The 16721-nt window shown below is 39.1% G+C and overlaps 1 protein-coding gene and 1 long non-coding RNA gene across 9 annotated transcripts in view; one reads left to right on the top strand and one right to left on the bottom strand.

The window, feature by feature from the left end:
- Nucleotides 1-13651, bottom strand: part of ACTR3 (actin related protein 3) — a 49524-nt gene extending 35873 nt beyond the window's left edge. Inside the window, exon 1 of the mRNA XM_020905420.2 lies at nt 13382-13651. Coding sequence (XP_020761079.1) covers nt 13382-13425 — 44 coding nt within the window. The 5' untranslated portion in view covers nt 13426-13651. The remainder of the gene's footprint in view (nt 1-13381) is intronic.
- Nucleotides 12678-16721, top strand: part of LOC110145249 (uncharacterized) — a 116570-nt gene continuing 112526 nt past the window's right edge. For all 8 annotated transcript variants that reach the window (XR_011491017.1, XR_011491016.1, XR_011491013.1 and 5 more), the window contains exon 1: nt 12678-12805. This is a non-coding gene — a long non-coding RNA (uncharacterized lncRNA). The remainder of the gene's footprint in view (nt 12806-16721) is intronic.

The following is a 16721-nucleotide window of genomic DNA, read 5'->3' as shown; positions in this document are numbered from 1 at the left end:
AGAAACGGTAAACAGGTAAATGGGACTTTTTTCTGCTTAATTTTTTGACATACTTTTGAGTATTTAAAGCAAAAATTACATTGTCTTGTGGGGTTACATATGTAGATGTAACATCTATGATAACTATACCATAAAAGGACAGCAGGGTAGAGGGAATGGCAAGAGTTAGTACTGACAGATCTACAGAGATGCCAGGGTTCTACTCTGCATAAAGTTTTACATTATTCACTCTAAGTAAAAAATAAAATGGCACACCCAAATCCAACTATACTAATTGCTAAATTAAATGTAACAGACTACATTCTCCAATTAAAGGGGATGGACAATCAGAATAGATGAAAGAAAAAGGAAGAGAAGAAAGGAAGAAAGAGGGAGGGAGGGAGCCCCAACTATATATTGTCTGCATGGTACACACTTTAAATGTAAAGATGGAAAATGAAAAAAGATGGATGAAAGGCAAATAGTAAGCATAAGTCTGAAGTGGCTATATTAACATCAAATGAAACTTTTAAGAAAAAGAGTAATACCAGAAATAAAGAGAAATTTTATGATAATATAGGGATAAATTCATCAAGAAGACATAACAGTCTTAAATGCATGTGCCTATTAACATGTTAAATGTCAAGCATGGATTAACAGTGGCTTCCCTTGTGGCTCAGCTGGTAAAGAATCCGCCTGCAATGGGGGAGACCTGAGATTGAGCCCTGAGTTGGGACGATCTCCTGGAGAAGGGAAAGACTACCCACTCCAGTATTCTGGCCTGGAGAATTCCATGGACTGTATAGTCCATGGGGTCGCAAAGAGCTGGAAACAGTTGAGCGACTTGCACACATACACATGAATTAACAGTACAAAAAACCAAGGCTCTGCTTTTTAGAATACCTCAATGAATTTCACTGGTTTGAAGACTACTCCCCAACATGCTATGTATGATCTGATGCCTATTTACCTTCTCAGACTCATCTCGATACCCACAGTTCATTTTCTTAATCCTCAACTCCTGCAATACACTCTGTTATGTATGAAGTAGAAAGAAAAACTATTAGAAAGTCTTGAAAACTGTATTTGGGAACAGAAACATAAACCCTAGCATTTATAAATGCTCCATCCTCTTTTCATTGTTGTTTTTGTTTTATCCTAATCATTTCTTTCTTCAGGGGTCCTTTTCTAATCTTCCATTTTCATCAGTACTTTTGGACACATTTGATTTTCACAGGATTATTCCCAGGCAAAATTAGTAGAGTCCTAAAGCCTTCCAACTTGCTATTTCTTAATAAATGGTGTGTGTGTGTATGTGCCTGTGCATTTACGTGTGTGTATTTTAGTATTAATTACATTACACTGTTACTTTAAAATGTCTCAAAAGTACTTTCAAACCTAGTTCTAAACAGGGAAAAATACATGTTGTGAATACCCTATTTTCATGTCAAGTATTTTTGCCAAGTGTAAACAAAAATTTACATATACATGTAGAGTAGAAATAAAATTACACATCAAGAACAATTCTATTATATACTGTTAAAATATATATACACGTCTTCTGTAGACTTTCAGAAGAAATAGTAAAGTCTGATTACCTACAGATAGCAGGATGTCAGAATTTTGTTTTTCAAATTAACACGTCTTAAATAGTCTAACCATGCACATAAATTATTTTTAGAAGAATTTCTGAATAGGTTACACTAGAACATGATAAAAATTTTAATACATAAAACAGGAAGTACTAAAGTTAGTATCTCTACCACACAAAAAGCTTCCCTACAAGGCCCATCTACTAACCAGTCCGTTGCTACCCTAAGAATCAATTATTTATGTATTCCAGAGATAATTCAAACACAGACAGGGATATATATTGCTTTAATTTAAAACATGTCACTGGGTTACCTGGATAGTGAAATCATGACTCATTCTTTAAGCTTTCCTATACTTAGAAAAAGAAAGTGTCATTTCTAAATGGTTTTTAAAGAGACCATAAAATGAAAAAGACAAAGCTATATTAAGTTTATGAAATTGATAAGGGCAATATAATACTCTGAAAAATTAAAACAAATTTTTCCCTTTGTGGCCCCAGGAAGCAAGTTAAATATACAGAAAATCTCCCTGGACTGCAGTAGCAATGAGAAAAAATCTATAATGCTGGTTTTGAGCAGCAAGGTTAGAAATTGCTTTGAGAAAGGAATACAATAAAAGAGAGAGTTCAAAAGCACTTTTGAAATTATATCAAAGTGATTAGAAGAGCAGTAATGGAAATGTAATCAAGTCAGGAGTGAGGGAAGACCTGGACTGATAGAAATGAACAGCAAAAAAAAAAAAAAGAATTTTACATAAAAAATGACTAATTCATTGTAGTCCTAAATGCTTCTGGGCAGGAGAAAAGTGGGCTTGAGGAGAGTCATTTATAATGTTCTCTTATTCTTAAAAATCAAAGAGATGAAACAAATACAAAATTTTACCAGGTAATGATTCTGATAAATAGGGATATATTTATATTACTCACTATATCTTTCTAAAAGGAATAAATTTATTTATGAAAGAATATTTTTAAACAGTAAAATCAGCGATGCTTATAATATAAAAGCAGCAGCACCCCACGTGTTGAGTATTACTTTTAATTCTACAAATTCTTGTTTCCTTACTTAAAGCATCAGTTGACAAAGTACCATTTTTACTTAATATAATAGTTTTCTTTTTGTTTTGAAAAACATATCACAGCAAAAACTACTTAAAGATCTCAATTAGTTGCTGACATTAAACCATTAAATGAGAATATTAAAGAGAATCTTTGAAAAAAGTCACATTTCAAAAATGAAATGCATAGAAAGCTAGGACAAAAATCATTTCAGAAAAGAATAAACTCAATTTATTGTACTAAGTGTGGTGTATTTGACTCTATAGACTACATAAGGGAGAAACAACAGTAGTTTTAACTTTAAATGTTTCAACAGTTCTAAACCACACAGCAAAACAAATAAGACCCTAGACCCTAGAACTTTAGCATGCAAAGCACCTTAATAACTTAGTACAATCCGTTTTCCAAAATTTCTTGGTAGTGAGAACCATTAAAGTTGAAAGAATTTTACCTCAGTATGAATGATCAGCTTCCACTCTTAACATGTTATAACAAAGTAAAGCACACACATAGAGGTTTTTACAAAATAAATAATTTTCCAATTTTAAATGAAAAAAAAGATATACAAATGAATCCCAATGTCAAATTTCATAATATTTCACTTCTCAGCTTAGCTATAGTTTTCTTCATACTTGTGGTGTTAAAGAACTTTCAGAACAAGAAGGTAATATCTAGTTCACAGGGAATGTTAGCTATAAAGATAACTAGTAATTATTGAAAGAGCATTTCCAATCTCCTCCAATGCTGTTCTCACTACATGAAAGTCACTATTTAACCTGACACAAAAACACGTACAAGACCATTGATTGGAAGAATCTGGACTCCTAAATATCAACAGAAATATTCTTTCAATTCTTCTAGGTCTAAAACTTAATACCTTTACACTAGTAGGGAAGAACATGGGCCATAGAATCAAAAAGTCATGAGTGAAATGTCCACCATTTACTGTCTTATGATTATAAACTTTACTCCTAAGACTGTATTCCTAATACACATTATTAAGTCCTCTGAGTCTAATACAAAAATCATTTTTATAGTTCTATATTCTAAGGCTAGTTTTACTCTTAGGTTCAACTGTTTCATTTCTGTGTTTTATGCCAACATTAGTGAGGAAGGACTTTTTAAATGCCTCAATTATTTACCTTCAAATTGCAGCTTAACAAATATGCTCATCTTCATTTTAAAGTTACATGTAATTAGACATCATTTCCTTAATTGAGCTGTCCTGTATTAACCAACAATTGTCACTTTTATTATGTTAAATAAGATATATGTCCTTATATTATTCATGAGGCTAAATAAATAATTCCATGCTATGTAATTTACATGTGTTTCCGGTTAGTAAAAATCAATGAACTGGTCACAAAGACCTCCCTATATATTTCATATTTGTTCAAAATTAGCAGTTCTGGGACATTCCTGGTAGTCCAGTGGTTAAGAATCCAGCTTTCAACGCAGAGTACATGGGGTTAGATCCCTGATCAGGGAATTAAGACCCCAGATGCAGAGGGCAACTCTGCCTGTACACTGCAACTAGAGGAATACTAAATATACAGCCCCTCTTGGGCCGTAAGTAGGGAAAGTCTGTGCCCTGCAAGGAAGACCCAGCACAGTCCTATCTCCCTCACCAAAAAATGCAGTTCTAAAGTAGAAATTTGGACGTCCCTGCTTGTGCAGTGGATAGGGGACACCACTTAGATGCCTGGTCCAGAAGGATTCCACACGCCGCAGGCAACTTGAGCCCGTGCGCCACGCTGCTGCGCCCGCCTCCTGGAGCACAGCAGCCCCGACTGCCGAAGCCCACGCGCCGGGAGCCTGCGCTCTGCGACGAGAGGCCACCGCAGTGGGAAGCCCGAGCCGATGGATGGCCCCCACTCGCCGCAACTAGCAAAGTCCCCAAGTAGCGATGACGACCCAGCAAAACCATAATACACAGTACCCTTTAAAATTTTTTAATAAAGAAATAAAAGTAGAAATTTATTTTTCTAAATATGTAGCTTAAGAACACTTTTCAAAAAACTGGGTTAACAATTTAACTATCCCTGTTGAATATATCCCAAGTTAGGGTAGTGGAGCAGTGGGCCCTGGAGTTAGACTGCAACAGGGCTCAAACTCTAGACTACTACTTAACTGAGCAAGTTACTTAAGCTCACCATACCTCACATTCCTCATCTTTAAAAAGATAATTATAAATAGTACCCATTTAGCAAAGTTTCTGAAACTGTTATAAAAAATTATCTCAGAAATAATACCCTTACAAGGGCCTTGAAAGACATTTCTCAACTCTGGGACTCTGTTTAATTTCTAAATAATGAGTGGATTAAATTATTTTTCAAAGTCTTTTTCAGCTCCAAAATTCTGTGTGAGTAATTAGGCACTTTTCTTAATTTACTAAAGTGTAAGCGAAGCATTACAAATACATATTAAATACTATTTTTATAGCCTCAAAATAACCTAATTTTTAAATGCTTATAGCAGAAGAAAAAGTGCTCTGTATTTGATTATACTGAACTCTAAAACTTTAAGTAAGCAAACATTTGTGTTTTATCATAGACCAATATTAAAACATAGTTTATATTTTTATGCTGCTTCCAAACCAACTCTAAACTGAAAGGTATTTTGCATACTAGTTCCCCTTATGAAGACGTACCCTCCTTCTAGCAACCTTTCATTCATACTAATTACTATAACTGAAAAAGTGTTAAAGACATTCTTCTCAAAAGTACTGTGTTTTCACAAACGACAAGAAGCCTTCAAGGAGAATGTTTAAAGATAAAACGCTCAGCATTAGAACAATTGAAGAAAATATTCTTTGTGGTATGGCTTATAGGTAGGAAGGAGAGAAGGAGTAGGAGTGAAAAAGAATATATGTGATCATATATATCCAAGGCTGTTCCCTTTCCGGGTTGCAAGCAGTATATAAGAATGACTTGTGTTTAAATGAACAGATTGGAAAGCTTTTGAAAAAAAATTATTAAAATTCCATAAAATTTTGTCCTTTGAAAAAAATTAAGATACTATTTGTCTTTCTTCACTGGTATTAAATCAGTTATGTAGGCACCTTTTATATATTTTATGATATAAAGGCACACATAAAGATATAAAGCGCTTTCTTGGTGGTGCTAGTGGCAAAGAATCTGTCTGCCAATGCAGGAGTCACAACAGATTCGGGTTCAATCCCTATGTTGGGAAGATCCCTTGGAGTAGGAAATGGCAACTTGCTCCAGCAATCTTGCCTGGAAAATTCTGTGGACAGAGGAGCCTGGTGGGCTACAGCCCATGGGGCTGCAGAGTCAGACACAACTGAGTGACCAAGCACAAAGACATAAAACAAGCAACACACAAAGTAGTATTAATCGGTACCACACTTAAGGACCAAATTTAAAACATTAATCCAATGACATCACCCTATCTTGCACCATTCCTTAATAATTCATGAATTATTAAGTTCTTGGTAAGCTAGAAAGCATGTTAACGTAATGCTATTACTTAACTGCTTTGCTCTTACCTCTATGTTAGTGGCTATTACAGACCACAGTATCATAAAAGAGGCTACAAGTTCCAAAAGAACTGCAGGTGAGCATTCCAATGCTTTTATTACAAGGGAATTTTGTTTCAGAAAATATATTGCCTAAAGAAACATTTTAACCATCCCAGACTAGAGCACTCTGGATTAGGAGAAACACTGTGGAGGAAAATTTAGCCCACCCTGAGCTAAACTCTTCTTACTAAGCACTTTGCCTCTTAAGAAGTGGGATGAGATCACTCACCATGTCAAACCATAGAGCTCTCTTATTCTTCTTTTTGTGATGTTCAAGAAGCCAGACCACATATCCAAGATTTTTTTTTAAAAAGAAGATAAATATTCAACCTTTCTATTCTCTCTGAATTTTCATCTTATTAGCTTCAATTTAAAAATTATAATGGTTACTGCCAAATCCCCACATTCATTCCTGAAGTTCCTATATCTCTAAATTCTCTTAGAACATTTCCAATTATGGCTCACAAATTCAAATTTCAACCTTACTCAGCTTCTTAAAACCAACTCCTTCATGTCCCACTCAAAACTAATAATCTGAAATCTTCATTGATTCCTGTTGACAATACACTAGAAACAACTGCCAAGCCCTAACTATACTTCCATCTTTCAAATCAACAAAAATATTGTTACTGATCAAAAAAATATGGTAGACAAAGCCTGCAGGAAATAAGAAGCATAAGACAATGTGCTCCTTTCCTTAAGAACTTTTCAATCCAATAAAAAAAAAGGAGAGCTAACTGAAAACTGTAATGATTACAATGTATTGAACTCTTACTACATGCCAAGCACTGGGTTGAACCATCTTCATGCATTATCTCAAAAAAACAAAAACCAGTAAGATACTACAATCTCCAAGTGACAAAAACAGTATCTGTAAATCTGAAGTGTACAAGGTCACACAGCTAGAAAAAATGGTAGAGCTTGAACTCAAAAATAGCTCTGAGTAAAAAGCCCTTGCTAACCATAAATAAAACATACAAAACAATATAACTGCCAAAAGAAAGGTACAAACAAAAGCAACAACTTTTACCAAATTGATCTCTTCTCCATTCCTACTCCCAACACCCTATTTCAGAATACCTGCAAGCAGGTATTGAGAGGGGTGCTTAAAAATCACACAGGACATTTAAATAAATGCTACTAGGCCCAACCTATAAGATTCTGAACCACTGGGCAAAAGGTGTTTCTGATGCACTTTTTAAAAACCTTAATTATTGCTCCTTCACTCATTTATTCACTCATTCATTCAACAACAATTCAGATTCCTACTATGCAGCAAGTCCAGTAAGTTCACCCCAAATATCTCCTCTACACCTGATCCAACTAAATTCCATTCCAGAAATACTCTAAAAACCCTACTTTCAACATTCACTCATCTGTGTACTAATTACTATGCCCTATCAAGTAAAATTATTTTGATCAAAGCTTTCCTGCCATATAATGAACACCTGGTACACAGGAAGAGCTCAATAAATGTTAGTATCTTTTCGCTTACATAATCTAGATCTGCAGTTATTACAGACTTCAACTCATAAGGTAGGGGAAGTGGTGCAACATATGCTGAGAGGACTAAACACAAACAGCTCTCCCCCCTCTCTACTATATATGATTTTCCTTCCCCTGCCTCAATCCAAATCCTTAAAGGAGAATTTTATATCCTATCTTCACTACAAGTTCCTCGACTCATCCTGACCACAATAATCCTTCTTTCCTTACTAACCTACAGGACAGGAAGTACTAGTGCCAGAAAAGGAAATATCTCAATATTTGATTAAGTGCAGTCTTATACATCCTCTAAATTCCTTTTTAAAAAAAAAATATTTATTTACTTATGGCTGTGAGATCTTAACTGTGGCACAAGGGCTCGGTAGTTGGCTTAAGGCATGTGGGATCTTAGTTCCCCAACTAGGGTTAGAAACCCAAATGCTCTGCACTGGAAGGCAGATTCTTAACCACTGGACCACCAGCGAGCTCCTCGAATTTCTTTTTAATGATTTTTCACTCTTGTCTCATTAAGACTCTTGAGAGCTGATTGTACTACACATTTTCATTATAATTCCAAGAGCTTCTGACCTGCTAAGTATTTAAGTGTTAGTTGCTCAGTCATGTGGGATCTTTGCCCTCTGGACTGTAGACCGCCACGCTCCTCGTCCATAGGACCCTCCCAGGAAGAATACTGAACCCGAGACTCCTGCACTTCAAGCAGATTCTTTACCACGGAGTCGCCAGGAAAGCCCCCTGCTAAGTATATAGTTAGCCTTGATGTGACAGCACCACTCTTTCCACCTGTGCAAGCAATCCTTAAGTTACACTGCTGTCTGCCTTTCTAACAACATATATTTCTCTTTTAAAAAATATCTAAATGATTCAAAATTGTCAAAAGCTCATCCTCTATGTAAGGAGACTTACATATTACATAGTACAGTGTCTCTACTACAAGTATTTGCTACAATACCTTGGGTCAAGTAGTTTAACTTCTCTAAACCTACATTTTCCAGTCTAAAAACGGAGGCAATACTTCACAAGCCAATATGAAAAGTAAATGAGATAACACAGAACATTTAGCACAGCACTTGATACATAATTCTTGGTAAATGTTAGCTGTTAGTATTTCCTGATAAACAAAACCTGGAGAGTAAATTTTTTCTCGAGATTAAATTTAATCATGTCTAAAACAAAGTGTCAAAAAAAAAAATAAATAAGTCAGGGAATTCACATATCCAGAAAAAAAATCTAAAGTAAGTCAGATTTACACAGAAAGGTTTCTCTAATTAGTAAGGCTAGGATTTTTTAAATAAGATTACTTTAAGCAAGAATAGAGTTAACTTTACTAATGCAAATAATCAATGTGCATAGTTCCTAAGAGGAGTCCCCACAGTATTAACAGAAAGAACATGCGGCTTAAATACAAATAAATAAATAAATAAAATAAACTTAAATACAAACAGCAACTCTCATACTTAACTACATAATATCAAAAAAGTAAACTCTCTATCCTATTTTCTCACTTGTAAGATGAGGTAAAAATAGCTGTCACAAGATTAAGTAAGTAAAAAGCCTGACCAACAGATCCTCCACTACGGGATCTTTCCCTTCTGTGCTTAAAAGTAAAATTTCCAAACTCTTTTACAATAAGGCTGAAAAGTTCATTAGATACAACATGTACCCAATCCAAAGTCAATATTCCAACACAAAATTGGCAGGCAGAAGAAGACTGGAAGGAATGGAAAGGATTTTAGACAAGACCAAGTAAGAATATGATTTTTCAACAGGGGCATGTCTGTTATATTTACTGCAAACAGCATGCAAAACAAGACCCATGAAGTAGTAAGAATTTTAATGAATGTTTTGGTAACAACTAGATACTGTGACTGTTTCTGCCCTTCAAGACAACTGGAAAAATAGCGTTATTGTTACATACTACATACAGAATTTATGTAAGAAACATGGACTTCCCAATTATATTTTCTCCCACCCACTCAGCTCTTCCTCACTGCTCTCAAACATGAGCACCCTATCTGTACTAATAGCTAGAACGTGACTACAAGACGAATATAAGCTCCTCATCCACCAGCTCCAACAAAATACTTATGCTTACATTTCAAGATTGCCAAGAAGTTTAACTCAACTAGGAAAACTGCTTAATTGATTCTAGATCTGCATATATCCAAGAGCTGGATATATGTACAATAAGACTATAACAACTCTGCTAATGGAAATAATTTACCAATACAGTATTTATTAGGAAAAAAGAAAAAGGAAAGACATTAAAGGGGAAAGAAATTTCACAATGCATAGCTCTGCAAACAAGCTATAACAAAATAGAAGCATGTAAGGAGTTCTTTTACATGGCTTCAATGTTGAAGAATTCTGGGGAAGAATATGCAAAAGACAACTTAGGATAATCTTAACTTTACAAATATTACAATAGTTTTTAAATGCTTAAAAAAAACAGTTTTCCTCACCACTGATAACCCATTTGAATCCGCATCTTAGTTCTTAAGCAACCCGCTCTGTCAATAATAATTTGTCCCCAAATTTTATTTTACATTACTATTCCAATACAGATTCCACCCAAAAGTATGCAAACATGGTATCTATATGAAAGAAGTATATTTTTTCTAAATTGTTTTTAAAAGGAGTTACTTTCTTTTACGATCTGTGCTTGGGTGATTCTTTATCTTATGCTGAAATAAAGGATCACTGAAGGGTCTCTAAATTTGGGGATTAAAAGTCATTGTTTCCCAACTTTCACAGCTTTTCTTACCTAAACCCACCAAATTTCACAGACAGCGATTCTTTTCATCACCTTTTGCTTATCTTATATAATGAAATGACGGCCATTCTTTTCATCACCTTTTGTTTATCTTATATAATGAAATGAAATGCTTATCTTATATAATGAGCATCTGAATTCGTTATAATTTTTCACTCATGTAAATGAGTAATTGTGGTTGATGAATGCATTCTCTAAAATACAAAAGAACACACACATTGTAGGTGCATAATTTGCATCTGGAAAACTACAGTACTCTGGAACATAAAACTATTAAGGGCTTATTTATAGATGTTTATCAAAGGCCCAATTTCAATGAGCTATCTTCTATATGCTATTAAAGCTGAAGGTGTACTTTCCAGGATTTGTATTAACAGGCAACAAGAAAGACCAAAATGCCTTCTGAAAACCACAATAAGTGTGTATCTGGAACTTCCCTGCTGGTTAACAGTCTGAGTTTCCAATGCAGGGGGCAAGAGTTCGATCCCTGCTCAGGGAACACTAAGACTTCACATTCCGCATGGGCAATCAAATTAAAAATAAACAAATAAATAAATGGATCTCTAAAGGTGGAATTTCAGACAGTGACAGATAGTAAAAAAAAGTAAGAAGAACTCTTAATCTGTTTCATTTAAATCATGACTGTCCAGCGACCTCTCCCTATGGGATAAAACTAATGTAGTAATATAATCAATAACTGATCATTAAAGCAAAAACATTCTAAGTATAAGGGGCTTCCCAGGTGGCTCAGTGGTAAAGAATCTGTCTGCCAATTCAGCAGACACAGGTTTGATCCCTGGGTGGGGAAAATCCCCTGGAGTAGGAAATGGCAATTCACTCCAGTATTCTTGCCTGGAAAATTCCATGGACAGAGGATCCTGGCAGGCTACAGTTCATGGGATCGCAGAGTCGGACACAACTCAACAACTAAGAGTGGGCAGCATCCTAAGTATAGATTGAACCCCTCTCCCCCACACCTCCTGATCACTCAGTCTGTGTTTTAAATTCAAGGTTGCCCTATCAGAAAGAGGTCACTTAAGGATAGTTAACCTCAATGAAATACCCAGCATACTAAATCAAACATAATCAAAATTGTATTTCAAAAGGGAAAAAATTAAATAAGAAAAAGTTAACACCTTACTTAAGATATTACCATACTATTAGGGCAACAATTATCTACACTAATTTTATTGACAAGGCAATAATTGCTAAAGCATAGAATATTAACTATGTAGCAATATTTTTCACTGTAACAAAACATACTTGAAAATTCTTTCTCAGTCAAGCTGCCAAATCTAATTTTAAAACTGACCCTAACATAAAACTACTCACCAACTGGACTAAGAAGGAAGGCGAAAAAAAAAATACTGGTTCAAGGAAATAAAACTGGATTAAGAAAAATAACTTTAATCAGCCATCTATCAAAAAGCTACATAGAAGTTTCATGGCTAAACGACACTGGTTTTTTATTATATTAATAAATCGATTGTTTCCTTTTGCACGGCTGGGACTTTACAAACTGCCACACTTTCATAAAGGTATGATCCTGAGGATTATAGAGAAATTTCACACAAAGCAAACTGAGTAAGGAGTATACCATCCTTTAAGTAACAATAGTTTGCTAAAGAGTAAAAAGGGAAGGGAAAGGCTGACAATCCAGTTCTCATAACCCCCTCCAAAACCTGGGGAATTGGAAAAGTAATCAGCACGGCATTCACGAGCACCAAAGAAAACACTTCCAATATTGAAACATAAAGCAGTCACTCTGCATTAAAACATAGGCAATATTTTCTACGTTAGTATAAAGTGTGCTATAACTCTCTAAAACGCCTGTTAATACAAAAGGAACGACCACTTCCACACCATTCTATATTTTAGTAAACTACACTGCAGATCTATAATAAACAACTCCTTGAAAAGCAAGTACCTCCCTTTACAACTCTATTACCTTCCTTCTCTCCTTAAGACATGGTCACAGAATGACCGTATACAACTTAATTTTTCTGGGTGCTTCCCTTCCTCCCTCTCCGTACAACGCAAATATATTTTTTAAGTTCACAGAAATTCATACCTAGCACCAGTAACTCAGCCTATTTGAAAACTGCTTGATTTTGAAAGTTCTAATAAGATGTGTTCAGGTTGGAAACGAAAAACTACCTTATAAGGGTATAAAAGACTGAAAGCAGGAAGCGGCTTTGACAAAACTAAGGAAGTTGCAGCGCGCTTGCTCACTGGGGGACTTTTTTGAGGCAAGAGAAGTAACACATGACATCTTTCTCTCAAATTAAAATGTGACTTGGTTGGCCGGTAGGAACGTAGTGGGAGATGGAAAAGACCGGGAGTCGAAAAGGAAGAGGAGGTGGGTGGTCCAATGAAAGCCCCGATCTAGGTTCCCATTTTCAGGGTCCGATTCTTCCCTTTCCCCACCCACACCCCGATACAATGTTGTCACAGCAATCTTGCAAAACCTACAAGGAGCGCTTCTCTTTTCTCGCTCCTTTGCCCGGCTGGTCCCCGCGCTCCATTCCCCTCGGTCTCCAAACCCACGGGCAGGAAAGGGGCACCGGGGCAAAGGAGGGTCGGCTGCACGGGGCTCGACGACCACCCTCACGCGACCGCGGGCCCCGCGGAGGCGACCGTCCCCGCAGCCCCTCGGGCGGCGCTGCCCACCGCGGTGGGGGAAGGGCCGGGAGGGGTCGCGCGGAGGAAGCCGCTCCAGGGCGGGGGTTCTGGGCTCCGCGCCCCCGCCCGGCTCCCAGAGGGTGAAGCGCGGGGGATGAGGGAGGCCCTGACTGCGGGCCCCACCCCTCGCCACCCGGCGCGGCCCGGACTGACACAGCCGGCGGCGGCACCTTGCCGCTCCATTCATCTCCCGGCCCCGCCATTTTCCTGCCTCCGCCTCAGTTTCCCCACCCCCGCCCATCAGCCCCCTTACCCCGTGCCACAGTCCACCACACAGGCCGGCAGCCGTCCCGCCATCTTCCTCCTCGCTTGCTGCTGCTGCTGCCGCCGTCTGCTCCGTGCCGGTTGGGGCCAGGGATGGGCGGCGGGAGGTAGAAGCTATCTGACCATCCACGGCCGGGCCACCCTCTCTGTCTGGGGGGGAGCCGGGAAGCCGAAGCAGTAGCGAGAGAGCAGCAGGCTCGGTCAGCGGCTACCACTTCCGCAACCCGGGCAGGCAGGCAGTCCCCGCCCTGCCCCGCCGCGGCCTCCTCCCCCTCTCTCTCTCCCCTCCTCCTCACTCCTGCCCCCACCCTACAACTTCTTCCCCTCACACCGCCTTTCCCCGGGAAGCCAAGATGGCCGCCGGTGCCGACGCCCCGGCCGGGCCAGGCCTAGGCCTCGAGCGCTCCCCCTTCCGGCCTCCGAGCGGGCGGGGCGAGAGAGCATGCGCAGTGAGGTGCGCCGCCGGCTGCCGCTCCCATTCCGAAGGTGAGGTAGTCCACTTCGGGTGTTCTCCAGGTAGGGGCGGGGAGGTCTGCCCGAGCCTCCGATTCTCCTTCTGAAGCTGGAAGGGGTTTTTAGTTGCAATTACTTCTGTGCTAGGTTGAGGAAGCGTTGGAACCGCATTCCACAGCCCCAAGTATCGTCCGGTGCTCCGGGGAAAACGGCCTCATTGAAAACCTTGTCAGCGGCGCCCATCCATTTTTATAACTTGAGCGGCTCCTTTTCTGGTTGGAAAAGAGCGATATCAGACGGAGGGTGAGCAGTTGGAGGAGAGAGGAACAAAGGCTTGCGCCGTGGCTCCTGTGCCTTGGTACTGTTTTTTGGGTTTATTTTTTCTTCAGTTACACTTGTGCATTGTTACAACGTGGCACGTTACAAGTGTTACCACAAGGGTTAGATTGTAGGCCAACCGGAGGGCAGGCCCCTGTGCCCACGCGGAAGGCACACCTCTCAGGAATGTACAGGTAAATACCTTACACAAATAAGCCTTTGGTGGCTTTGAATGAGGCGAAAAAAGTACGCTCCGGAGTAGTAGTTGGAGGATGAAACCAAGGATTAAGGACCAGAATTTTTAATTTAAAAAAAAGTTCAAAACTAGAAAGCCTAGAACAATGAATGGTATTTAAACTTCTCAAAGTGTGCGTCAGAATTCCGTGGAAGGGTTGTTAAAGCACAGAATGCTGGACCACACCCCCTGAGTTCTCTGATTAGGTGGTCCGGAGTGAGGCCTGCTGATTTGCATTTCTACCCAGTTCCTAGTCTGGGACCTCCCCCTACCTGGGAGACCTATAATGTTAATAGCTTTTTTCTCTTCTGGTTTATCTTCCGATAAACCAGGTGGATTCATTTATAGGTGACTGAAATAAAAATATTTTTCCTAAGAAAGGATGTCTAATTACTCCAAAAGATCACATAGAGTGGTGTTAGACCAACCTGGGCAATGGAATTTAAACTTTTGGTTCATTTGGCAAATAAGAATTGCTCACTCATTCTATTAAGGCAGGGACAATACTGACCGTTAATATTCAGTAGGCATAAAATGGATATGTTCTCTGCGCTGCAGAGTTTACAGTTTAGTGGAGAAACATACAAATTGTATTAAGAGCAATAGAAATTATAAAGCAGAGGTCTCTGAGAAATGGGGAGGAGGGGTGAGTGAATGGGAGGGAAGCAAAAGGTAGGAGAGGCTTCTCTGACAAAAGTGAAAGTCCCTCAGTTGTGTCCAACTCTTTGCAACCCCATGGACTATACAGTTCATGGAATTCTCTAGGCCAGGATACTGGAGGGGGTAGCCTTTCCCTTCTCCAGGTTATTTTCCCAACCCAGGGAGTGAACCCAGGTCTCCCGCGTTGCAGGCGGATTCTTTTACCAGCTGAGCCAGGAGGGAAGCCCAAGAATACTGGAGTGGGTAGCCTATCCTTTCTCCAGTGATCTTCCTGACCCAGGAATGGAACTGGGGTCTCCTACATTACAGGCAGATTCTTTACCAAGTGAGCTATCAGGGAAGCATTTAAAAACCGAGGGCTGGAAGATGGTAGGAGATAGGGGTGAGAGTGAGGAAGAAGGGGAGCCCTCCAGGAAGTGAGAACAGCAAGAGTCAAGGCCTTGAGGTGAGAATAAGCTTTTTTTCTTCCACAAAGTTAAAGAGGGCCTAAGTGTTCAAAGTGAAGTGAGCCAGGGAAGAAGACAGAATGGGACGTAAAGCCTGAGATAGGAATTAAATGATGTGAGGATTTGTAGACTTCTTAAAGCATCTTAAACTTTAGCCTAAAAGCAACTCGGAGTCCCTCAGAGACTAAAGGAAATGTTCTGCCTGCTTTGTGAAGAATGGATTCTACAAAGTTAAGAGTGAAGTGAATGCTTATATAGCATCTCTGATGTTGGCATTAAGAGATAGAAAATGTGAGTAGTAGCATCCAGATGGGATTGGATGTGTACAAAGGAAACTTACTAAGGGACATTGTCGTCATTACCATCCACTGGTGCCCAGCACATCCACAGCTACTCATATGAAATAAATAATCCTCAGGGGCAGCTTTCCTCAGAGATTATCTTCCAAGAAGTCAAACAGAAGTGGTTCTTTGTTCAGGTGCCTTCTGTTTTTTCACTATGCATAGAAGATGGTATATGAGGATTCTTTGCTGCCTTTCCCACCATCAAGTATTTAAGGTTTTGGGGGAGAGCAGATGCCTGAAGATTGGCCCTGGCAGAAGACAAAGATGTGGTTTGGTTGGGGTAGAGCAAATGATTGTTTCCAGTATGACAAGTAGTATGTCTGGACTAAAGGGATCTTACCAAAGGGGTCTCAAGAACAGAGGTTTGGAACCTGAACTCAAGGAAGTTCTGCTCAGGGAAGCCCGCAGAGATAGATCCTCAAGATGGCTGACCAAGATGCTGGTGTGGGTTGTCATGAAGTAATTACCTCAGTGTTCAGAAACTAGAATGTTCCCATGGTCCAGGCAGGCAGCCTTATAAGTGAAGAGGGCTATGAGGAGGGTGTGGTAACATGGAGCGTCCACAGAAGACAGTAGAAAATTGTTGCCATGTAAGAATGTAGGCCTTGTGTTGCCAAAACCTCCCTTTTTTTCAAGAAAAGTTGGAAATACCTGTATTTTTATCTGTTGGTAACTAATTTTTTGAAGACCATATCTGACCCACGGGCTACCCATTTTCAATGTTTGATTCAAGCGACTGTTTAATGTTTACTGGTGTATTACATTCAAATATGAACTTCATGTTCATGGTAGTTACTGTATCTCATTCCATAGACGTGAGGAAACCTGCTGCAGTCTCTTTCACAGTCAAAACCTGTCCCTCGTCTGTAAGTG

The sequence above is a fragment of the Odocoileus virginianus genome, chromosome 13 (assembly GCF_023699985.2).
Source record: "Odocoileus virginianus isolate 20LAN1187 ecotype Illinois chromosome 13, Ovbor_1.2, whole genome shotgun sequence".
Lineage (NCBI taxonomy): Eukaryota > Metazoa > Chordata > Mammalia > Artiodactyla > Cervidae > Odocoileus > Odocoileus virginianus.
The sequence above is the reverse complement of the archived record's forward strand: the minus strand, read 5'-3'. Positions and strand labels throughout refer to the sequence as shown.